The sequence below is a fragment of the Tachypleus tridentatus genome, unplaced genomic scaffold (genome assembly GCF_004210375.1).
Source record: "Tachypleus tridentatus isolate NWPU-2018 unplaced genomic scaffold, ASM421037v1 Hic_cluster_1, whole genome shotgun sequence".
Taxonomy (NCBI): Eukaryota; Metazoa; Arthropoda; class Merostomata; order Xiphosura; family Limulidae; genus Tachypleus; species Tachypleus tridentatus.
In genome coordinates, this window is record NW_027467777.1 from 20,350,594 (window position 1) to 20,377,724 (window position 27,131).

The 27,131-nt window shown below is 32.9% G+C and overlaps 1 protein-coding gene across 3 annotated transcripts in view; it reads right to left on the bottom strand.

Moving 5' to 3' along the window:
• The window catches only part of LOC143241803 (neurotrimin-like), a 52,276-nt gene extending 27,127 nt beyond the window's left edge, over nt 1-25,149 (bottom strand). For 2 of the 3 annotated variants that reach the window (XM_076485062.1, XM_076485060.1), the window contains exons 1-5: nt 25,020-25,149; nt 18,036-18,243; nt 8,923-9,078; nt 8,235-8,363; nt 6,127-6,417 (exon numbers count right to left, since the gene is read on the bottom strand). In XM_076485062.1, the coding sequence (XP_076341177.1) occupies nt 6,127-6,417; nt 8,235-8,363; nt 8,923-9,078; nt 18,036-18,114 (655 nt within the window). In that variant the 5' untranslated portion in view covers nt 18,115-18,243; nt 25,020-25,149. The remainder of the gene's footprint in view (nt 1-6,126; nt 6,418-8,234; nt 8,364-8,922; nt 9,079-18,035; nt 18,244-25,019) is intronic. The other variant, XM_076485061.1, reaches the window with a different exon arrangement.
• Nucleotides 25,150-27,131: the final 1,982 nt, after the last annotated feature.

A 27,131-nucleotide genomic window follows, 5' to 3' on the forward strand; every position in this document is an offset into this window, starting at 1 on the left:
ATTGTTTACTGTGAAACGACACTGGCCGCTAAGTAATAACATTGTTTACTAAAAAACGACATTGGTCGCTAAGTAATAACATTGTTTACTAAAAAAACGACACTGGCCGATAAGTAATAACATTATTTACTAAGAAACGACATTGGTCGCTACGTAATAATATTGTTTACTAAAAAACGACACTGGCCGATAAGAAATAACATTGCTTACTGAGAAACAACACTGGTCGCTAAGTAATAACATTGTTTACTAAAAACGACACTATACGCTAAGTAATAGCATTGTTTACTAAAAAACGACACCGGTCACTAAGTAATAACATTGTTTACTAAGAAACGACGCGGGTCGCTACGTAATAATATTGTTTACTAAAAAACGACACTGGCCGATAAGAAATAACATTGCTTACTGAGAAACGACACTTGTCGCTAAGTAATAACATTGTTTACTAAGAAACGACACCGGTCGCTAAGTAATAACATTGTTCACTAAGAAACGACACTGGTCGCTAAGTAGTAACATTGTTCACTAAGAAACGACACTGGTCCCTAAGTAATAACATTGTTTGCGAAGAAACGACACCGGTCGCTAAGTACTAACATTGTTTACTAAAAAACGTCACTGGTCGCTAAGTAATAACATTGTTTACTAAAAAACGACACTGGCCGCGAAGTAATAACATTTTTACTGAGAAACGTCACTGGCCGCTAAGTAATAACATTGTTTACTAAGAAACGACATAGGTCATTAAGTAATAACATTGTTTACTAAGAAACATCACTGGTCATTAAGTAACAACATTGGTAACTAAGAAACATCACTGGTCATTAAGTAATAACACTGTTTACTAAGAAACGTCACTGGTCATTAAGTAACAACACTGTTTACTAAAAAAGATCACTGGTCATTAAGTAACAACATTGTTTACTAAAAAAGATCACTGGTCATTAAGTAACAACACTGTTTACTAAAAAAGATCACTGGTCATTAAGTAACAACACTGTTTACTAAAAAAGATCACTGGTCATTAAGTAACAACACTGTTTACTAAGAAACATCACTGGTCATTAAATAACAACATTGGTTACTAAGAAACATCACTGGTCATTAAGTAACAATATTGTTTACTAAAAAAGATCGCTGGTCATTAAGTAACAACATTGTTTACTAAAAAAGATCACTGGTCATTAAGTAACAACACTGTTTACTAAGAAACATCACTGGTCATTAAATAACAACATTGGTTACTAAGAAACATCACTGGTCATTAAGTAACAATATTGTTTACTAAAAAAGATCGCTGGTCATTAAGTAACAACACTGTTTACTAAAAAAGATCACTGGTCATTAAGTAACAACATTGGTTACTAAGAAACATCACTGGTCATTAAGTAACAACACTGTTTACTAAGAAACATCACTGGTCATTAAATAACAACATTGGTTACTAAGAAACATCACTGGTCATTAAGTAATAACACTGTTTACTAAGAAACGTCACTGGTCATTAAGTAACAACACTGTTTACTAAGAAACATCACTGGTCATTAAATAACAACATTGGTTACTAAGAAACATCACTGGTCATTAAGTAACAATATTGTTTACTAAAAAAGATCGCTGGTCATTAAGTAACAACATTGTTTACTAAAAAAGATCACTGGTCATTAAGTAACAACACTGTTTACTAAAAAAGATCACTGGTCATTAAGTAACAACATTGGTTACTAAGAAACATCACTGGTCATTAAGTAACAACACTGTTTACTAAGAAACATCACTGGTCATTAAATAACAACATTGGTTACTAAGAAACATCACTGGTCATTAAGTAATAACACTGTTTACTAAGAAACGTCACTGGTCATTAAGTAACAACACTGTTTACTAAAAAAGATCACTGGTCATTAAGTAACAACATTGTTTACTAAAAAAGATCACTGGTCATTAAGTAACAACACTGTTTACTAAAAAAGATCACTGGTCATTAAGTAACAACACTGTTTACTAAAAAAGATCACTGGTCATTAAGTAACAACACTGTTTACTAAGAAACATCACTGGTCATTAAATAACAACATTGGTTACTAAGAAACATCACTGGTCATTAAGTAACAATATTGTTTACTAAAAAAGATCGCTGGTCATTAAGTAACAACATTGTTTACTAAGAAAGATCACTGGTCATTAAGTAACAATATTGTTTACTAAAAAAGATCACTGGTCATTAAGTAACAACATTGGTTACTAAGAAACATCACTGGTCATTAAGTAACAACATTGTTTACTAAAAAAGATCACTGGTCATTAAGTAACAACACTGTTTACTAAGAAACATCACTGGTCATTAAATAACAACATTGGTTACTAAGAAACATCACTGGTCATTAAGTAACAATATTGTTTACTAAAAAAGATCGCTGGTCATTAAGTAACAACATTGTTTACTAAAAAAGATCACTGGTCATTAAGTAACAACATTGGTTACTAAGAAACATCACTGGTCATTAAGTAACAACACTGTTTACTAAGAAACATCACTGGTCATTAAATAACAACATTGGTTACTAAGAAACATCACTGGTCATTAAGTAACAATATTGTTTACTAAAAAAGATCACTGGTCATTAAGTAACAACATTGGTTACTAAGAAACATCACTGGTCATTAAGTAACAACACTGTTTACTAAGAAACATCACTGGTCATTAAGTAACAATATTGTTTACTAAAAAAGATCGCTGGTCATTAAGTAACAACATTGTTTACTAAAAAAGATCACTGGTCATTAAGTAACAACACTGTTTACTAAGAAACATCACTGGTCATTAAATAACAACATTGGTTACTAAGAAACATCACTGGTCATTAAGTAACAATATTGTTTACTAAAAAGATCGCTGGTCATTAAGTAACAACATTGTTTACTAAAAAAGATCACTGGTCATTAAGTAACAACACTGTTTACTAAAAAAGATCACTGGTCATTAAGTAACAACATTGGTTACTAAGAAACATCACTGGTCATTAAGTAACAACACTGTTTACTAAGAAACATCACTGGTCATTAAATAACAACATTGGTTACTAAGAAACATCACTGGTCATTAAGTAACAATATTGTTTACTAAAAAAGATCGCTGGTCATTAAGTAACAACATTGTTTACTAAAAAAGATCACTGGTCATTAAGTAACAACACTGTTTACTAAAAAAGATCACTGGTCATTAAGTAACAACATTGGTTACTAAGAAACATCACTGGTCATTAAGTAACAACACTGTTTACTAAGAAACATCACTGGTCATTAAGTAACAATATTGTTTACTAAAAAAGATCACTGGTCATTAAGTAACAACACTGTTTACTAAAAAAGATCACTGGTCATTAAGTAACAACACTGTTTACTAAAAAAGATCACTGGTCATTAAGTAACAACATTGGTTACTAAGAAACATCACTGGTCATTAAATAACAACATTGGTTACTAAGAAACATCACTGGTCATTAAGTAACAATATTGTTTACTAAAAAAGATCGCTGGTCATTAAGTAACAACATTGTTTACTAAAAAAGATCACTGGTCATTAAGTAACAACACTGTTTACTAAAAAAGATCACTGGTCATTAAGTAACAACACTGTTTACTAAAAAAGATCACTGGTCATTAAGTAACAACACTGTTTACTAAAAAAGATCACTGGTCATTAAGTAACAACACTGTTTACTAAAAGATCACTGGTCATTAAGTAACAACATTGGTTACTAAGAAACATCACTGGTCATTAAATAACAACATTGGTTACTAAGAAACATCACTGGTCATTAAGTAACAATATTGTTTACTAAGAAACATCGCTGGTCATTAAGTAACAACATTGTTTACTAAGAAACATCACTGGTCATTAAGTAAGAACACTGTTTACTAAGAAACATCACTTGTCATTAAGTAACAACACTGTTTACTAAGAAACGTCACTGGTCATTAAGTAAGAACATTGTTTACTAAAAAACGACACTGGCCGCGAAGTAATAACATTTTTACTGAGAAACGTCACTGGCCGCTAAGTAATAACATTGTTTACTAAGAAACGACATAGGTCATTAAGTAATAACATTGTTTACTAAGAAACATCACTGGTCATTAAGTAACAACATTGGTAACTAAGAAACATCACTGGTCATTAAGTAACAACACTGTTTACTAAGAAACGTCACTGGTCATTAAGTAACAACACTGTTTACTAAAAAAGATCACTGGTCATTAAGTAACAACATTGTTTACTAAGAAACATCACTGGTCATTAAATAACAACATTGGTTACTAAGAAACATCACTGGTCATTAAGTAACAATATTGTTTACTAAGAAACATCGCTGGTCATTAAGTAACAACACTGTTTACTAAGAAACGTCACTGGTCATTAAGTAACAACACTGTTTACTAAAAAAGATCACTGGTCATTAAGTAACAACATTGTTTACTAAGAAACATCACTGGTCATTAAATAACAACATTGGTTACTAAGAAACATCACTGGTCATTAAGTAACAATATTGTTTACTAAGAAACATCGCTGGTCATTAAGTAACAACATTGTTTACTAAGAAACATCACTGGTCATTAAGTAAGAACACTGTTTACTAAGAAACATCACTTGTCATTAAGTAACAACACTGTTTACTAAGAAACGTCACTGGTCATTAAGTAAGAACATTGTTTACTAAGAAACATCACTGGTCATTAAATAACAACATTGGTTACTAAGAAACATCACTGGTCATTAAGTAACAATATTGTTTACTAAGAAACATCGCTGGTCATTAAGTAACAACATTGTTTACTAAGAAACATCACTGGTCATTAAGTAAGAACACTGTTTACTAAGAAACATCACTTGTCATTAAGTAACAACACTGTTTACTGAGAAACATCACTGGTCATTAAGTAACAACACTGTTTACTAAGAAACATCACTGGTCATTAAATAACAACATTGGTTACTAAGAAACATCACTGGTCATTAAGTAACAACACTGTTTAATAAGAAACATCACTGGTCATTAAGTAACAACACTGTTTACTAAGAAACATCACTGGTCATTAAGTAACAACATTGTTTACTAAGAAACATCACTGGTCATTAAGTAACAACACTGTTTACAAAGAAGCATCACTGCTCATTAAATAACAACACTGTTTACAAAAAAAACATTACTGGTCATTAAGTAACAACACTGTTTACTAAGAAAGATCACTGGTCATTAAGTAACAACATTGTTTACTAAGAAACATCACTGGTCATTAAGTAACAACATTGTTTACTAAGAAACATCACTGGTCATTAAGTAACAACATTGTTTACTAAGAAACATCACTGGTCATTAAGTAACAACACTGTTTACTAAGAAACATCACTGGTCATTAAGTAACAACACTGTTTACTGAGAAACATCACTGGTCATTAAGTAACAACACTGTTTACTAAGAAACATCACTGGTCATTAAGTAACAACATTGTTTACTAAGAAACATCACTGGTCATTAAGTAACAACACTTTTTACTAAGAAACATCACTGGTCATTAAGTAACAACACTGTTTACTGAGAAACATCACTGTTCATTAAGTAACAACACTGTTTACTAAGAAACATCACTGGTCATTAAGTAACAACATTTTTTACTAAGAAACATCACTGGTCATTAAGTAACAACACTGTTTACAGAGAAACATCACTGGTCATTAAGTAACAATACTGTTTACAAAGAAACATCACTGGTCATTAAGTAACAACATTGTTTACTAATAAACATCACTGGTCATTAAGTAACAACACAGTTTACAAAGAAACATCGCTGGTCATTAAATAACAACATTGTTTACTAAGAAACATCACTGGTCATTAAGTAACAACACTGTTTACTAAGAAACATGACTGGTCATTAAGTAACAACACTGTTTACTAAGAAACATCACTGGTCATTAAATAACAACATTGTTTACTAAGAAACTTCAGTGTTTATTAAATAACAACATTGTTTATTAAGAAACATCACTGGTCAGAAAGTAACAACACTGGTGACTATATGATACTGGTCATTAGGTAACTGAGAACATGACCAACCGTATAAGCTAATTGCTCCTTCTGTTTCGCCGAGTGAATTTTTAGCCACACAAGTGTATGTACCGTAGTCATCAGGCTCGAGGTCACGGATGGTCAGACGAAGTTGACCCTTGTAGTTCTCCTGACTGACATCAACTGACACGTATTTCTGATTTGATATTATGATAACACCAGATTCTCGCATCCAATACGTAACGGAGGTCGGATGAGCTTCAAGATGACAGTCCAGAACGACATCCGTACCCAGTGGAGCTCCTATCAGTTGGTTTGGGATCCATATCATTGGAGAGACTAAAATATCAGATAAAAACAACCGAATACACGTTTTAGTCTTGAAAACAAGTAGAAGAATCATTACAGCGTTTGATTTCTGTGTTAGGAATCTACAGAACAATTATCTTTACAGAGTGTTCGGAAAGTCACTGTGCAGTTTCGTAATCAGCATTCATTAGACTATTTCAAGACATTAACTGATAGTGGTGTTTAGAAATAAAATAAGAAGGATCCAGGCCTGTATTGATGCCAACGGGGGTCACTTTCAACATTGTTTATAATTGTCATTCATATTTACCTCCTGTATTCTGTATTGAAACATGTCTGTTAATAAATATATAAGTGTACAGTAAATTTCCGAACACCCTGTAGATTAATGGAAACAAGTGTCCTTTTCAAGGATGTGAGAAATCCATTAACTAGAACAAAGGATATAATCATTATAGTATTTAGAATACAGAACACATTCGTGGGTTGTAAACAGGTATTATTATTATATGCTCGTAACCCAAGTATGTGTCCTGTATTCTAGATACCATATTTACCTGTTCATAACACATTTATAAACAGGTAAACATGGTATCTAGAATACAGGACACATTCTTAAGTTATAAACAGATAAACATGGTATCTAGAATACAGGACATATTCTTAAGTTATAAACAGGTAAACATGGTATCTAGAATACAGGACACATTCTTAAGTTATAAACAGGTAAACATGGTATCTAGAATACAGGACACATTCTTAAGTTATAAACAGGTAAACATGGTATCTAGAATACAGGACACATTCTTGAGTTATAAACAGATAAACATGGTATCTAGAATACAGGACACATTCTTAAGTTATAAACAGGTAAACATGGTATCTAGAATACAGGACACATTCTTAAGTTAGAAACAGATAAACATGGTATCTAGAATACAGGACACATTCTTAAGTTATAAACAGATAAACATGGTATCTAGAATACAGGACATATTCTTAAGTTATAAACAGGTAAACATGGTATCTAGAATACAGGACACATTCTTAAGTTATAAACAGATAAACATGGTATCTAGAATACAGGACACATTCTTAAGTTATAAACAGGTAAACATGGTATCTAGAATACAGGACACATTCTTAAGTTATAAACAGGAAAGCATGGTATCTAGAATACAGGACACATTCTTAAGTTATAAACAGGAAAGCATGGTATCTAGAATACAGGACACATTCTTAAGTTATAAACAGATAAACATGGTATCTAGAATACAGGACATATTCTTAAGTTATAAACAGGTAAACATGGTATCTAGAATACAGGACACATTCTTAAGTTATAAACAGATAAACATGGTATCTAGAATACAGGACATATTCTTAAGTTATAAACAGGTAAACATGGTATCTAGAATACAGGACACATTCTTAAGTTATAAACAGGAAAGCATGGTATCTAGAATACAGGACACATTCTTAAGTTATAAACAGATAAACATGGTATCTAGACTACAGAACATATTGTTGGATTATAAACAGATAAAATGTAAAATGAACCCCAAGTTTACTGTTGAATATCCATAAATGTATCACTGACAAACTGGGGCACAAAAACTCTGAATAAACAATCCTCATATTTTAAAATGTTTAACGTAGTTTACACTAGATGGCAGGCTGTACTGCATAATTAAAAAGTTGTGTCAACTTTTATATATGTGTGGAAATATTATCTTATGGAAAAGTTAAAGCCACAATAATTAAAAATAAAGAATATATTTTGCATATTAACAAGAAGAAAGATAGAGAGAGTGAAAGAAAATAATGAGAGATAGAAAATTGCTTACAGTTTATTCCAAGGAAAATCCTTTTACTGACGGCTGGCGGGATTCCATTGGTGGCAATACAGAGATAAGCTCCCATATGCATTCTACTCACCTTACTTATATTGAGATAGTTGCCGCCCACGGAAAGTACTTGAAATAAAACGTTGACATGGTTACAATTATTAATAACAAGTGATAAATCATTGTCATGGTTACCAGTCTTATAAAAAGTGAAAACGCGTTGTCGTGGTTACTAGTCTTATAACAAATGAGAAAGCGTTGTCGTGGTTACTAGTCTTATAACAAATGGGAAACTTTATTGTTATTATTAACATTAAAATGTCCAGATAAAAAAATTGATATATTACAGAGAAATCGCTAGGTATTTAAAATAATCCAAGCTCCGGTCTGAACTTGCGGGTGTCTTCAGTATTATAGATTACGAGACTTTATTCTGTTCTGATTTCTCTAGAATACCAAACGGATTCGGGGTAGTGCTTAATAGAATACGGGTTACTTGTGCCAGCACCTAACAACCTCTATGTAATATTATATTAAACATTACTTGTCATTCCTGATTATGTGAGAAACGTTTCGTATTTGCTAATAATATTAATAATCCTTTCGTTGCGTTCTGTTTTGCAAAATTTTAAGTGCAAAGAAAAATTCGCTTTAAATTAAAGTTTTGTTTCTAATTAACACAACTCACCTTTTTCACTACCTAGTGAGATGGGTTCTCCGTCCTCTCGTCGCCAGGTGATTTCTGGTTCTGGTGATCCTGTGGAACTGCACAGTAGGCTAACATTATCTCCTTCCCTGACGTCAATGTCTTTGCTCGTGAGTGTTTCGTCAATATGTGGGGGCACTTTCATACAGAAAAAGAACTCGAAGTTTGTTACGAACTAAAGGCTTCTAAACATATTCGATCAGAGAACAAAAAATCCCCACTTAAAAATAAAACATTGATATACGTTTTGAAATTCTCTGCTTGTAATTGAAAAAGAAGTGAGCTGATAGCACATAAAATGGTTATACATTATCCATTAGATAGATCCTAATGCACAGTTCTTTATATACATTATCCATTAGATAGATCCTAATGCACAGTTCTTTATATACATTATCCATTAGATAGATCCTAATGCACAGTTCTTTATATACATTATCCATTAGATAGATCCTAATGCACAGTTCTTTATATACATTATCCATTAGATAGATCCTAATGCACAGTTCTTTATATACATTATCCATTAGATAGATCCTAATGCACAGTTCTTTATATACATTATCCATTAGATAGATCCTAATGCACAGTTCTTTATATACATTATCCATTAGATAGATCCTAATGCACAGTTCTTTATATACATTATCCATTAGATAGATCCTAATGCACAGTTCTTTATATACATTATCCATTAGATAGATCCTAATGCACAGTTCTTTATATACATTATCCATTAGATAGATCCTAATGCACAGTTCTTTATATACATTATCCATTAGATAGATCCTAATGCACAGTTCTTTATATACATTATCCATTAGATAGATCCTAATGCACAGTTCTTTATATACATTATCCATTAGATAGATCCTAATGCACAGTTCTTTATATACATTATCCATTAGATAGATCCTAATGCACAGTTCTTTATATACATTATCCATTAGATAGATCCTAATGCACAGTTCTTTATATACATTATCCATTAGATAGATCCTAATGCACAGTTCTTTATATACATTATCCATTAGATAGATCCTAATGCACAGTTCTTTATATACATTATCCATTAGATAGATCCTAATGCACAGTTCTTTATATACATTATCCATTAGATAGATCCTAATGCACAGTTCTTTATATACATTATCCATTAGATAGATCCTAATGCACAGTTCTTTATATACATTATCCATTAGATAGATCCTAATGCACAGTTCTTTATATACATTATCCATTAGATAGATCCTAATGCACAGTTCTTTATATACATTATCCATTAGATAGATCCTAATGCACAGTTCTTTATATACATTATCCATTAGATAGATCCTAATGCACAGTTCTTTATATACATTATCCATTAGATAGATCCTAATGCACAGTTCTTTATATACATTATCCATTAGATAGATCCTAATGCACAGTTCTTTATATACATTATCCATTAGATAGATCCTAATGCACAGTTCTTTATATACATTATCCATTAGATAGATCCTAATGCACAGTTCTTTATATACATTATCCATTAGATAGATCCTAATGCACAGTTCTTTATATACATTATCCATTAGATAGATCCTAATGCACAGTTCTTTATATACATTATCCATTAGATAGATCCTAATGCACAGTTCTTTATATACATTATCCATTAGATAGATCCTAATGCACAGTTCTTTATATACATTATCCATTAGATAGATCCTAATGCACAGTTCTTTATATACATTATCCATTAGATAGATCCTAATGCACAGTTCTTTATATACATTATCCATTAGATAGATCCTAATGCACAGTTCTTTATATACATTATCCATTAGATAGATCCTAATGCACAGTTCTTTATATACATTATCCATTAGATAGATCCTAATGCACAGTTCTTTATATACATTATCCATTAGATAGATCCTAATGCACAGTTCTTTATATACATTATCCATTAGATAGATCCTAATGCACAGTTCTTTATATACATTATCCATTAGATAGATATCCTAATGCACAGTTCTTTATATACATTATCCATTAGATAGATATCCTAATGCACAGTTCTTTATATACATTATCCATTAGATAGATCCTAATGCACAGTTCTTTATATACATTATCCATTAGATAGATCCTAATGCACAGTTCTTTATATACATTATCCATTAGATAGATCCTAATGCACAGTTCTTTATATACATTATCCATTAGATAGATCCTAATGCACAGTTCTTTATATACATTATCCATTAGATAGATCCTAATGCACAGTTCTTTATATACATTATCCATTAGATAGATCCTAATGCACAGTTCTTTATATACATTATCCATTAGATAGATCCTAATGCACAGTTCTTTATATACATTATCCATTAGATAGATCCTAATGCACAGTTCTTTATATACATTATCCATTAGATAGATCCTAATGCACAGTTCTTTATATACATTATCCATTAGATAGATCCTAATGCACAGTTCTTTATATACATTATCCATTAGATAGATCCTAATGCACAGTTCTTTATATACATTATCCATTAGATAGATCCTAATGCACAGTTCTTTATATACATTATCCATTAGATAGATCCTAATGCACAGTTCTTTATATACATTATCCATTAGATAGATCCTAATGCACAGTTCTTTATATACATTATCCATTAGATAGATCCTAATGCACAGTTCTTTATATACATTATCCATTAGATAGATCCTAATGCACAGTTCTTTAAAAATAGAAATTCGGAACTTATTCCAAGTGGATCATTCTTTTCTGCTTCTGATAGAGACAAAGAAGCCTCGTAGAATTCAAAATCATATTGCATGAGAAAGTTCAAAGATATAAGCCGCTTCTTCGAATTCTTCGAACATATTTTAAAACGATGCCATATTTAGAAAAGTTTTAAAATGTAAGTTTCATTCTAGGGTAAAATGTCAGTAACAGAAAAAAAACAAAAAACTACTTAAATCTTGGGTTACACTTGGTTATGTTTCATGGAACAAGGAGATTTCATACTCGAGTGGAAAGTAACCAACAAAAAACTAAACAACAAAAACAAAGGTCTGCATCGTAACATTGCCTTCAACTAAGTTTCTACTATTTCTTTATGAATGGATGTAAGAAACAATAGGTTTTAAAATGTATACATAAAGCACTTTCAGATATGTGCATTCTTATATCTCCTTCCCTGTTAAACTTTGGACCTCCAATGTAAAGCTTTCTTTCAAATTTTCGAAGAAACAAGACAGGTTTCGAACAGCAGTTCAGGAATAAACATACCTGATACAAACAAAACATAATACTCAGTTCAGGGAGGGTAGGATTCACGCGACCCCTTCTTCTGTCGTTTACTGTACTTCAAGGTGGCTGTTAAAATGTCACAATAATATGACATGATGGTTAGGCATCGAAAATAACATGACAGTGCTCTGTATACCATCGCTAATGATCGGTATTACAAAGTTAACAATATTATTGTGTTGTGTACACCGTCAGTAATGATCGGTATTACAAAGTTAGTAACATTATTGTGTTGTGTATAAAGTCAGTAATGATCGGTATTACAAAGTTAATAACATTATTGTGTTGTGTATACCGTCAGTAATGATCGGTATTACAAAGTTTAGTGTTTATTCTAAAGAAACAACTGGATAATAAAAACAGTAAAAATTATGAGAAATATCTCAATCTAAGAAAATATTATCATGTATATTGTTCTTGACAATATTATCATGTTTAGTGCTCCAGACGGTATTATTATGTTTATTGTTCCAGACGGTATTATCATGTATATTGTTACAGTCAATATTATCATGTATATTGTTCTTGACAATATTATCATGTTTATTGTTCCAGACGGTGTTATTATGTATATTGTTCCAGACAGTATTATCACGTATATTGTTTCAGACAATATTATCGTGTATATTGTTACAGTCAATATTATCATGTATATTGTTCCAGACAATATTATCATGTATATTGTTCTTGACAATATTATCATGTTTATTGTTCCAGACGGTGTTATTATGTATATTGTTCCAGACAGTATTATCACGTATATTGTTTCAGACAATATTATCATGTATATTGTTCTTGGCAATATTATCATGTTTATTGTTCCAGACGGTATTATTATGTATATTGTTCCAGACAACATTATTATGGGGCTTGGCATGGCCAAGCGCGTAAGACGTGTGATTCGAGGGTCGCGGGTTCGCGCCCGTATTGCGCTAAACATGCTCGCCTTCCCAGCCGTGGGGGCGTATAATGTGACGGTTAATCCCACTATTCGTTGGTAAAAGAATAGCCCAAGAGTTGGCGGTGGGTGGTGATGACTAGCTGCCTTCCCCCTAGTCTTACACTGCTAAATTAGAAACGGCTAGCACAGATAGCCCTCGAGTAGTTTTGTGCGAAATTCCAAAACAAACAAACAACATTATCACGTATATTGTTTCAAACAATATTTTCGTGAATATTGTTTCAGGCAATATTATCATGTATGTTGTTCGTTTGACGTTTGAAACTTTAAAAGTAATAATTTGTAAATCTATAATTTTATCAGAACAAATTTCATGTTTGTTTAATCCAAAATGTATTTTGTTGTTTGTTAGGCTGTAGTATAGATTTATGTATTTTGTGTGCATTATTCTATTTACATTTTCCAAACATGAACAAAGAACTACCACTGGAACAGTTATCTGAGTGACGCAGATCCATCTGCTACAACGCATGCGCTCTCTTGACATGTGAGCAAACAGAGTGCTGAACAGAGTTCCGTTACGAATAAAACTCAGCTATAATTACAAGTTTTGTTTGTTTACGTCTCTCAATAACAAGTTAATTAAAATATTGTTTATTGTCTCCTTGTTAGAAAACACCTGACAAACATGTCGGTTTAATCTCGACTTCAAAGCCTGACATTAGCTTTTAATTTCAAAGTTCTCAATGACAAGACGAGCCCAAATTAAAATCGTTGCGTATAATTGATTAATGGGAGGGTGAAGTGAAGTTATCCAGATGTAATAATGTGCATCCTTCTCAAACACTTTAACTCCGGTCACATTTTGACGATTAGTGTTTTTCCTGCAGTTTTTACGCCTGGTAATTAAGCTATTTCTGAAAATGACGGGTCTTCTCGGTAACTATCCTTCTGTTGTTCGTTTGAGAATTTTTCTCGCAAAACTACACAAAGTGTATGAGATCTGGTGATCCGCAGTCTCGACCTACATTCAATTCTCGGTGTTATAATTGGGTAGAGCAGTAACAAGATGTAACCCACACCGTCAGATTACCAGTCCTGGTACACTGGAAGTCACACCTGGCCCAGAATTGCATTTTAGAGGAACTTTCACACCAGAATGGAACGACATTCTACCTATAAAACACCAGTTAATTTAGGCCTAGTTACTACTAGCGGCTAATATGCAAAGTTATGTTAACTGAGGTATCATGGTTCATGCCCCCTCACTGATGCCTCTCCTCTATTTGCACAGTTGTATGTCTGCTAACTTACACCGCGAAAAGGTGGGTTTCAATAGATGGGTTTCACCACCCATCTGTGGTGGGCAGACCAGAGATAACCCATCGTGTAGCTTTGTGCCTAATCATATAGCAAAACAAATCCTTTACCGACAGAAACAGCTCTCCGCACTTTAAGGATATTGGTGCGTTATATGAGTGACAGTCACTTCTTACTATTATATTGGAGTGTATAAGGTTTAACAGTGGGTGCAGTTGACAAGGTGCTAACCATCTAGTCTATCACTTGAAAATTAGGGACAGCTAGTGTATACATCTCTTGTATAAGTTCGCTGTAATATCCTGAAACCCACAAACAACCAAATCATCACTTGAAAATTAGGGACAGCTAGTGTATACATCTCTTGTGTAAGTTCGCTGTAATATCCTGAAACCCACAAACAACCAAATCATAAAGCTTATCCAATTATAAAATAAAACATTGCACTTTTACAGCTTGCCAGTTATCGTTTGGTTAATTAATTTAAAAAAATCAAAATATAAACTTGATTTGTCCTGTTTAGAAAACCGGCAAGTTGAATAACTGGTGATAGCTCAGATTTCCATTATTTAGAACATGACGTCACTAAAAACAATTTGTAAAATGAATTCGACGAAACTTGAAGTGAATGGATACAAAATTGTATAAACATATTTATAATTTATTCCACAACATTTCTCAATCACTATTTAAATACCTAATTTCCATAATATCCTTACATCTAGAAAGAGGTCATTATTGTAATAAAACGTCATGTTCCTAATATCTTGGTTATTTGTTCTGTAATGACTGAAATTTCCTTGGAATTTACTATGATAAACAGACAAATCTGTGTACAGAACGCTGTACTGAATGTTAATACATTATACAGGGTTCCTGATACTCTTATTGTCTATTATTAGATACAATATACAGAATTTCTGATGCTGTTGTTGTCTATTACTAAATACAATATACAGGATTTCTGATACTGTTGTTATCTATTACTAGGTACAATATACAGGGTTCCTGATACTGTTGTTGTCTATTATTAGATACAATATACAGGATTTCTGATACTGTTGTTATCTATTACTAGATACAATACAAAGGATTTCTGATGCTGTTGTTGTCTATTACTAAATACAATATACAGGATTTCTGATACTGTTGTTATCTATTACTAGGTACAATATACAGGATTTCTGGTACTGTTGTTGTCTATTACTAGGTACAATATACAAGGTTCCTGGTACTGTTGTTATCTATTACTAGATACAATATACAGGATTTCTGGTACTGTTGTTGTCTATTACTAAATACAATATACAGGATTTCTGATACTGCTGTTGTCTATTACTAGGTACAATATACAGGATTTCTGATGCTGTTGTTATCTATTACTAGATACAATATACAGGATTTCTGGTACTGTTGTTGTCTATTACTAAATACAATATACAGGATTTCTGATACTGTTGTTGTCTATTACTAGGTACAATATACAGGACTCCTGGTACTGTTGTTGTCTATTACTAGATACAATATACAGGACTCCTGGTACTGTTGTTGTCTATTACTGGGTACAATATACAGGATTCCTGGTAATGTTGTTGTCTATTACTAGATACAATATACAGATTTCCTGGTACTGTTGTTGTCTATTACTAGATACAATATACAGGGTTCCTGGTACTGTTGTTGTCTATTACTAGATACAATATACAGGACTCCTGGTACTGTTGTTGTCTATTACTAGATACAATATACAGGACTCCTGGTACTGTTGTTGTCTATTACTAGGTACATTATACAGGGTTCCTGGTACTGTTGTTGTCTATTACTAGATACAATATACAGGACTCCTGGTACTGTTGTTGTCTATTACTAGATACAATATACAGGACTCCTGGTACTGTTGTTGTCTATTACTAGGTACATTATACAGGATTCCTGGTACTGTTGTTGTCTATTACTAGATACAATATACAGGATTCCTGGTACTCTTGTTGTCTATTACTAGGTACATTATACAGGGTTTTTGGTACTGTTGTTGTCTATTACTAGGTACAATATACAGGGTTTCTGATACTGTTGTTGTCTATTACTAGATACAATATACAGGGTTCCTGGTACTGTTGTTGTCTATTACTAGATACAATATACAGGGTTCCTGGTACTGTTGTTGTCTATTACTAGATACAATATACAGTGTTCCTGGTACTGTTGTTGTCTATTACTAGATACAATATACAGGGTTCCTGGTACTGTTGTTGTCTATTACTAGATACAATATACAGGGTTCCTGGTACTGTTGTTGTCTATTACTAGATACAATATACAGGGTTCCTGGTACTGTTGTTGTCTATTACTAGATACAATATACAGTACTGGTTCTATTACCAATATACAGGGTTCCTGGTACTGTTGTTGTCTATTACTAGATACAATATACAGGGTTCCTGGTACTGTTGTTGTCTATTACTAGATACAATATACAGGGTTCCTGGTACTGTTGTTGTCTATTACTAGATACAATATACAGGGTTCCTGGTACTGTTGTTGTCTATTACTAGATACAATATACAGGGTTCCTGGTATTACTAGATACAATATACAGGATTCCTGGTACTCTTGTTGTCTATTACTAGGTACAATATACAGGGTTCCTGGTACTGTTGTTGTCTATTACTAGATACAATATACAGGGTTCCTGGTACTGTTGTTGTCTATTACTAGGTACAATATACAGGGTTCCTGGTACTGTTGTTGTCTATTACTAGATACAATATACAGGGTTCCTGGTACTGTTGTTGTCTATTACTAGGTACAATATACAGGGTTCCTGGTACTGTTGTTGTCTATTACTAGATACACTATACAGTGTTGTTGTCACTTTTGGTGGTAATGAGTGTTTTTGTCATAAGCCTCATAAGCGAAATATAATGCAGCTCTTATCATGTATAGAATGTTTTGTAAAACAAATAATAAAAACACATATGATGTTTTGTGAAATTAAAATGTCACTAAATTACTTCCACTTAAACACTCGATAGTTTGAACTAATGTGCCTTAAGGTTTGTAAAAAGACAAATTTATATTGTGGTCAATTGCTCTGTCTCAAAATGCAAAGGGACACAATGATAGATTCTGTTCTTTGGTTTGTAACAGAAATAAAAGAACACAACAATATGTTCTGATCTGTGATTTGTACACAAGAAGGAAGGTGCACAACGTTTGGTTCTGATCTGTCGTTTGTACAGAGAAACAAAGGTGCAAAAAATCTGGTTCTATTCTGCGGTTTTACTGAAGAATACTGAGAAACAATGTTACGTACTGACCTTTGATTTGTGCGTAAAACTTAGACGTCATAAGTTTCGTAATCCCCTAGAATAAACAATCGTTCATGTAATTGTGTTCAATTCTGCTACCAAAATTATTATTTTTCTCATGGTGTTCATTTCTTTCTGGTTTATGACATACATTATCTATGTTTCTGACGTTAGGTCGCCTCCATCGAATAAAATGAAAATCCATAGAGCTAAGACTATTTCTTCCTAAATAAAAACACCCAATGCTTACCAACTACTTTTATGTAGCCAACTTGGTTCTTCATGGGAGAGGTGTTGATTTGGCACATGTATTGTCCTCTGTCCCTCATCTGTACGTGTTTAATGTGTAACCACCACGTGCGGTGGCTATTGTGTGTCACGTGGTAACGAGAGTTTCTTGTGATTACGCGCGTAGCTAGGGTTAAAAGAGTAGATCTGTCTGTGTGAATCCACGCCACCTAGAGGTATGAAAGAAATAAAAATTAGAAATGTACAATAAAAATAATGTAATAATATTTTGTCATATGGAAAACACATTAACAGCCATAAAATAATAAAAAGTCGTAAACACACAACACTCTTAAAGCACAGACTCTTGAACCGGCTTTGCTATAAATCATAATGTCCAACATTCGGACCGCGACAGGTAAATCCGTTCCTGATCAAGTCGGTATATGCAAGGGCTGTGTATTTGCTCTCCGTCTGGTCAGTAGTTCTAAATCAAGGATGGTTTTAACTGGACCTCAGATTATTCGACCTGTTCAGTTACACAGAGTGTCTCAAAAGGGTATATTAGGTTGGAAATACCACCTACTTCGTGCAGTTTATAAGTTAACCAGTAGCTAAGAAGTTAAAATAAACAAGAACGAAACAACTATTTTAAAATAACTATTGAAAAAAAAAATTCTTTCCCCAGAAAGAGGAAAAACATAACTTATCTGTGAACAAACAAGCTGGCAACATAACACATTACAAATTTATAAAACCTGAGATATATTGGAGGGTCCAGAGGAACAAATTGTCTAACATTTCAGTAGATAAGGATCTAATAATTTCAAATCAGAGTAAGAGTTTATGGACCAAAGCCCGTTTACATTAGCGACACATCCATAAGTCCTTGTAAGTTAATTTGCCTCGACGATACTTTGCACGTTTTCATAATTGATTTCAACATCTGGAATAAGACGTTCAGATAATCTAATTAATGACATGTTTCTGTTTATAATCTAAGACTTCTGACACAATCGTATATTGCTAATTATAATTTATACGTTCTATTTAGGTGTATGTAGTTAAGCGCAAAACTATGCTGAACTATCTGTATTCTGTCCACCGAAGGTATCAAAACCCAGCTTCTTGCATTGTTAGTCCGCATACATGCCGCTGTGCCACTAGAGGGGGTATAGAAATAAACAACATACTCTGAACTGACTCGTAAATTAAAATACTGAAACATCTATCAACCCGACTGCAGCGCACCCTATAACGTGAAGGTACGTACAAGCTTGAAATATTTTTGTTTATCAGATAATTTATTGACAGTATATTCGTATAACTACAAACTAACGTTTTGAAATTGCTCTAATTGATAACTTAGTATCTGAATATGTTTTTGTTTAGAGGAAGGGTATAGTCTGTCTCCATCTCTCTTTCTCTGTAAGAGGTACAAATTAGCTGTATTTTTTAACTCTGTATCTCGAAGCTATGGACCCGGGTTCGAATCCATGCGAAACTACAAAATAGTTCCCATTCACCCTTAAACTGTGGTTGCGTTATAAGAGCGACAATCAAACTGCTAGTCTTAGTCTCTCCGAACAGTAGGTTAAAATTAAGAAATGAAGTGGTTAGGGTTAGTATATTGAACACCAATACCTATCGTAGTTCTGCTTCGTAACTTATTTTGTATTAATGAGAATAATTTTGTTATATTGTGTTTTAATATTTTCATTAACTTCGTACTTTGTATCTATAGCTAATCTAAAAATATGCATTGATTTAAAGTATACATTCTATTTTAGTGTATGTGGGGTTTCAATACAGTAAAAATTGATTTACTTTTTAATAATAAATCTTTCACATCGTTGGAGCAATTTTTATTTTAAATATTATGTTACTGATTACATACTAACTGAAGATATTATGCAAACACTTTTCAAGATTTTGAAATACCGTTTTTTTGTGTTTTCTATAACGGCCACATAACACAACGTAACAATGTTTCACACGATAGCCACACCAATTTCCTTCAGCCACGTGTCTGGTGTGTGTAGAATTTTATATTATTTATGTTTTACAACGCTGATATTTGAAAATGAAAGCCATCTTTGTTCCACTTTTTGACATCATTGTGTTTTTAGAGTTATTTTCAAATGTTTTTCTACGTTATTTAAAGAAAACCTCCATCTTATACACGAATATTATGACAAGTCCTCTCGGTTTTCTTGAATCACCCCTATCCTGAGTTCACGGTGACGAGGCGAAAGTTTCCTGGATATCTGTGTTCACATCGGTATTTTTCCACGAATGTCATTTTCTGTATCATTTATATACAGTTTATATACAGATGTGTACAGTTAGGATGTATATGCCAAACTTAAATATATTCACCTTCAATAGATATACTGAAAAAAATCCAATCCTATCATCTCTATGAAGTCATGGATCAAACCTAATGACCTCCAGAAGTCGAAAATCAAACCTAATGACCTGAAGAAGTCGAAAACCAAACCTAATGATCTCCAGAAGTCAATAATCAAACCTAATGACCTTCAGAAGTCGAGAACCAAACCTAATGATCTCCAGCTATTAAGATTCAAGTCTAATGACCGCTAGAAGTCAAGAATCAAATTTGATGACATTTTACAAGTAAGTAATAAAATATGTTTAATTTAATAAATATATACCTTCACGTAACATGATTACTTTCAAATAACAAAAATAATTTCCAAATGAGATAGTTTTTGGAGGTGTCTAAAGATACCCTGCCTCGTTGGAATCGAAATCTAGCTTTTAGCGTTATAATCTTGCTGATTTACCGCTGAGTGTCGCTAGATGCTAATAATTTAAGTACAACAATGTTTAATAAATTTTACTCAACGCTTGTTTGATGACTTCCGAAAATTATCTCTCAACAATTTCAAGTTAAAATTTCAGTCTATTCAGAGAAATGTGCAACCATTAACTGATAGAACAGCGAAATATTGGTCTTGTTAAATATCAGTAGAGAACGTCGTGCAAGAGTTAATTTAAAATAATAATATTATGATTTGTAGTATACCTTATGGCTAACTATGAACTACCTCAGGGTAAAATAAGATTACTTGTTAGGTTTCACCTAATCGATTCGTCAGCTAAGTACATACAGTCATTGGACATTTGCTTTCAAAGAAAGGTTGATAAGAATATAATTTAAAATTCGGATACAGGAGAAACCATACATTTTCATCAAATATATTTAATAAAGAAACAATTTCGTGTTGTGGTGCTCAATACATACGTATGTGTATTATGTTGGATATTTTAAAAGAAAACAATATTTCCTGAATACTTTCATAACTTTAATATAACCCTATAATTAGTTATAGTACAGAAAATAATATTTTGTTTAAAGTAATTGCAAAATGATATAAAATTCACATAGCTTAGCTGCATCTTTAAACCAGCACGTGGATGCAACTCAGCACATTATAAAATATACGTTCACTAGATGGCGCCACTATAATTTAAGAAAATTATTTTAATCGATCAGCTCTCCAGTGAGAAAACGTAATTTAGGTATTAGGATTTGGTGATTAAAACTAGAAATAAATTAGTTTGTAACCTACAAATACGCACTAATACATTAATACTTGGGCCTACAATTATGATGTTTCAGTTTAGTTGTTGTAACTAAACGATCCACCAGTTTGTTTGTGTTTGTGTTTGTCTTTTGGTTTTCTTTGTATATCAAACAGTCTGTCGTATTATATGTTATGGACCAGTTTGTCTGTAAGAAACATTTTACAAGTTTTACACATTTTACAAGTTTCTATTAGTGAAGATCTACATTCTAAACACACTATACAAGGTTTGTCAGAAAAAATCTACATTCTAAACACACTTTACAAGTTTCTATTAGTAAAGATCTACATTCTAAACGCACTATGCAAGTTTCTGTCAGAGAAGATCTACATTCTAAACACACTATGCAAGTTTCTGTCAGAGAAGATCTACATTCTAAACACACTATACAAGTTTTGTCAGAGAAGATCTACATTCTAAACACACTTTACAAGTTTTGTCAGGGAAAATCTACATTCTAAACACACTTTACAAGTTTCTGTTAGAGAAGAACTACATTCTAAACACACTATACAAGTTTTGTCAGGGAAAATCTACATTCTAAACACACTTTACAAGTTTTGTCAGGGAAAATCTACATTCTAAACACACTTTACAAGTTTCTGTTAGAGAAGATTTACATTCTAAACACACTTTACAAGTTTTGTCAGAAAAATCTACATTCTAAACACACTTTACAAGTTTCTATTAGTAAAGATCTACATTCTAAACACACTTTACAAGTTTTTGTTAGAGAAGATCTACATTCTAAACACATTTTACAAGTTTCTATTAGTAAAGATCTACATTCTAAACACACTATGCAAGTTTCTGTCAGAGAAGATCTACATTCTAAACACACTATACAAGTTTTGTCAGAAAAAATCTACATTCTAAACACACTATGCAAGTTTCTGTCAGAGAAGATCTACATTCTAAACACACTTTACAAGTTTCTGTTAGAGAAGATCTACATTCTAAACACACTATACAAGTTTCTATTAGTGAAGATCTACATTCTAAACACACTATACAAGTTTTGTCAGAGAAAATCTACATTCTAAACACACTTTACAAGTTTTGTCAGGGAAAATCTACATTCTAAACACACTTTACAAGTTTTGTCAGGGAAAATCTACATTCTAAACACATTTTACAAGTTTCTATTGGTGAAGAACTACATTCTAAACACACTATACAAGTTTTGTCAGGGAAAATCTACATTCTAAACACACTTTACAAGTTTTGTCAGGGAAAATCTACATTCTAAACACACTTTACAAGTTTCTGTTAGAGAAGATTTACATTCTAAACACACTTTACAAGTTTTTTAGAGAAGATCTACATTCTAAACACACTTTACAAGTTTTTGTTAGAGAAGATCTACATTCTAAACACATTTTACAAGTTTCTATTAGTAAAGATCTACATTCTAAACACACTTTACGAGTTTTTGTCATGGAAGATCTACATTCTAAACACATTTTACAAATGTAAACATCTTTCTATCTAAGGCATGGGTATCTTATACGATACTGTAAACATCTCTCTATCTGAACCATGAGTATCTGTATGTCTCATTGTAATTACCTTACTTTTTAAGACATAGATATCTGTGTATCTCACTGTAAACATCTCCCTGTAGTCAGAGCCCTCTAAACATCTCACCATTAATTTTATCTTTGTTACCGTTACATCAAATTACCCTCTTGTTGCTATCTTAATGTTTCACAATGACGACACCCACGCCGTTTGGCCTCGTTAGGTCTGGTTACCTAATAGACATAAATTTCCACCTCTGTTTAAGATATGATTTAACATTTCTAAACATTATTTTGCTTGTGTGGAAAGCACTTATAGCTACAAATGTGCAATTTAAAAAACCCACAAGTATAAGCAGAGAATAGTACCTAATAATATGGATCGGTTTGTTTTGAACTTCGTGCAAAGCTACTCAAGGGTTATCTGCGCTAGCCGTCCCTAATATAGCAGTGTAAGACTAGAGGGAAGGCAGCTGGTTATCACCACCCACCGCCAACTCTTGGGCTACTCTCTTATCAACAAATAGTGGGATTCACCTTCACATTATAACGCTCCCACGGCTGAAAAGGCGACTATTTTTGGTGTGACGGGGATTCAAACCCGTGACCCTTGGATTGTGAGTCGAGTGCCTTAATCACCTGGCCATACCGGGCCTCTAATAATATTTTATTCAAACTACGTCTATACTTAAGAGTCCACGAGGCCTTTCGCATAATATCAGAACTCACCCGGCTTGCTGGGATAAATAATAATGGTTGAGGCGTTATTCATGTTATTAACTGCAAGAAAAGTTTCTACCAGAGTATGAACTAAGGTTGTGTTAATTATAATAAATGAATATTTTCATTTCTTTAGTGAACAAAAGAAATAATATTTTTAATATAAAACCTATTTACTCATAGAATGTAAAAAGAACAGTGAACATACAATCAAACGGTAGTTAATTTAAATTATTCTGCCGTTTTTTATGAAATTCCGAAGGTATTAGTATCTCAAGACTGTGATTCCAAAGATTTATGGTTAAAGACCCGTTGTCATATAAATGCGCCCTACGCTTCAAGGCCGCATGTGTGTCTATGACCAAGACAGGAAAATCCCACTATTCCATTAAGTCAGCCAAAAAGTTGGCAGTAAACATGGTTGGCTAACTTTCTCCCTTCTATTATAAGACCCGGACTGGTCTGTTGGTTTGGATGTTTGATTCGCATTTTGAGAGTCACTTGTTCGAATCCCGGTCAACTGAATATGTTCGCCCTTTCAGCCATGAGAACGTTATAAAGAAACTGTCAATCCACCTGTTTGTTGGCAAAGGAATAGTCTAAGAGTTGGTGGTGAGTGATATTCACTAGTTTCCTTTAATCTAGTCTATCACTGCTGAATTATAGATGACCGTCATAGTTAGCCCTCGTGTAGCTTTGCGCGAATTTGAAACAAATAAACTACAACCCTCTAATATATTAGTTGAAAATTATGTAAGATTTTGTTTATTACTGGTCGAAATCACATAAAGCTTTTGTATGTAAGTCTAGAGTTTCCTCAGAGACAATCAGTCCTTGACCCAAATTTGATTGAACTCAGAAGAAAACAATCTTCTTACACAGTGAAAGCAATGACCTCACCGTGTTTACACACAAAACAAAATCTTCGCTGTGTTTCCACACACACGAGTGAACATGGTTCGCTTGTAGTGTTTTCACCCAACACACACACACGATAAAACCAATTTCCCTGTCGTGTTTCTAGACACACACACACAAGAGTGAAAACAATACCTTTGTTGTTCGTGAAAAATAATTAAAATATTTTTATTTTCATACACTGTTTTACAACTCCGCTATTGTTGAGCGACAGAACAGGTAATAAATGAACTCACCCGGTAAGATCCCAAGTGGTCCACTACGCAAGGAATGCTCACATCTCTTCCGGCTGAAACAGTTATGTTCGGGATCGGTTCGGCAAATTCCGGCTCAAAAGAATTTTCCGATTGACCTCCGAGAGCTGAAATGAAAGATAAAGTTGATTTGATAAAGTCATATATTATATCTAAAGCTGGCTTTGTGCTGGTGAGCTAATCTGAATATTATAGCTAAAGCTGGTTTTGTGCCGGTGAGCTAATCTGAGAATATTATAGCTGAAGCTGGCTTTGTGCTGGTGAGCTAATCTGAATATTATAGCTAAAGCTGGTTTTGTGCTGGTGAGCTAATCTGAATATTATAGCTAAAGCTGGCTTTGTGCTGGTGAGCTAATCTGAATATTATAGCTAAAGCTGGTTTTGTGCTGGTGAGCTAATCTGAATATTATAGCTAAAGCTGGCTTTGTGCTGGTGAGCTAATCTGAGAATATTATAGCTAAAGCTGGTTTTGTGCTGGTGAGCTAATCTGAATATTATAGCTAAAGCTGGCTTTGTGCTGGTGAGCTAATCTGAATATTATAGCTAAAGCTGGTTTTGTGCTGGTGAGCTAATCTGAATATTATAGCTAAAGCTGGTTTTGTGCTGGTGAGCTAATCTGAATATTATAGCTAAAGCTGGTTTTGTGCTGGTGAGCTAATCTGAATATTATAGCTAAAGCTAGTTTTGTGCTGGTGAGCTAATCTGAGAACATTTGCCACCTACTGGACTATTTTACTTTCATGAGAAACAACATGACTGCTGTTTTCCTTATCTTAATTTCACTAGTTTAAATCAAAAGCTTACAAAATATTTTTCTGTTAAGTCATTGAAAAACAGACTATTAACCCTATGGTAAAGCTCTCTATCTGTTCCCCGTTCTTTAAGCTGTGAGTGCGTTGTAACAGCAACACGGATAGGTTGCTACTGGGAACTTGTCTGCAGTTCGACGGTTCGAATGGCGGTAAATATTTGTAGTAATGTTGCCATAAATACAAAAACCCCAAATGCAGTTGCTTTAGTGTGAAACTTAAGTTACCTTATCTGCGCAGTGGGGAGTCATTAAAACGAAACAAACGATGTGTTTTTTTTTCTCACACGGGTGAAACTTAATATTACGCGATGTGCACCAGGACATCGAATCTGACTTTTAGTTTTACAAGCCCTCAGGCTTGCTGCTGAGTGTCAGTACTGAACGCTTTTAAATACGGTTTGATTCCTTGGAGCACATATCTGTGTACCTCAGGACGGCTGGTATAGGTGTTAACACTTTTAGTAATAAAGCAGAGAACAACGTTTCGACCTTCCTAGGTCATCTTTAGGTTAACAAAGAGAGAGTTTGTAATTGCACGTTGCTGGGCACAGGCCTTAGGGACAATAATATAACGGATACGGAAATGTAGTGGGTGTTGCAGCTGGACGTTAGGTTATTAATTAATATGGTATATGTGTGTTTTCTTATAGCAAAGCCACATTGGGCTATCTGCTGAGTCCACCAAGGGAATCGAACCGTTGAATTTAGCGTTGTAAATCCGTAGACTTACCGCCGTACCAGCGGGGAACAATGCGTATAGGTATAAGGATGTTTCTTTATATTGGTTTAATTTTGATTTTAGTTGCTGTATAAGTAGGGATTCTTTGATTTTGCGATTGTTTATATTTGTTTCCCTAGTTAGTAGCTAGAGAGTTTTCTTTGGTTATGTTGTGTTTATTTGATTTGCAAAGTTCAAAAACGTCTGAAGGTTGTTTTTTTTTTTTCTTTGAATCTAGTTTCCATTTTTCTTATTGTTTCTCAAGAAATATTCTGTTGTGGACAAAATTGTTACACATTTACTTTTAATTGTTACATATTTACTTTTAATTGTTACACATTTACTTTTAATTGTTATACATTTACTTTTAATTGTTACACATTTACTTTTAATTGTTATACATTTACTTTTAATTGTTACACATTTACTTTTAATTGTTATACATTTACTTTTACTTGTTACACATTTACTTTTATTTGTTATACATTTACTTTTAATTGTTACACATTTACTTTTAGTTGTTATACATATACTTTTAATTGTTACACATTTACTTTTAATTGTT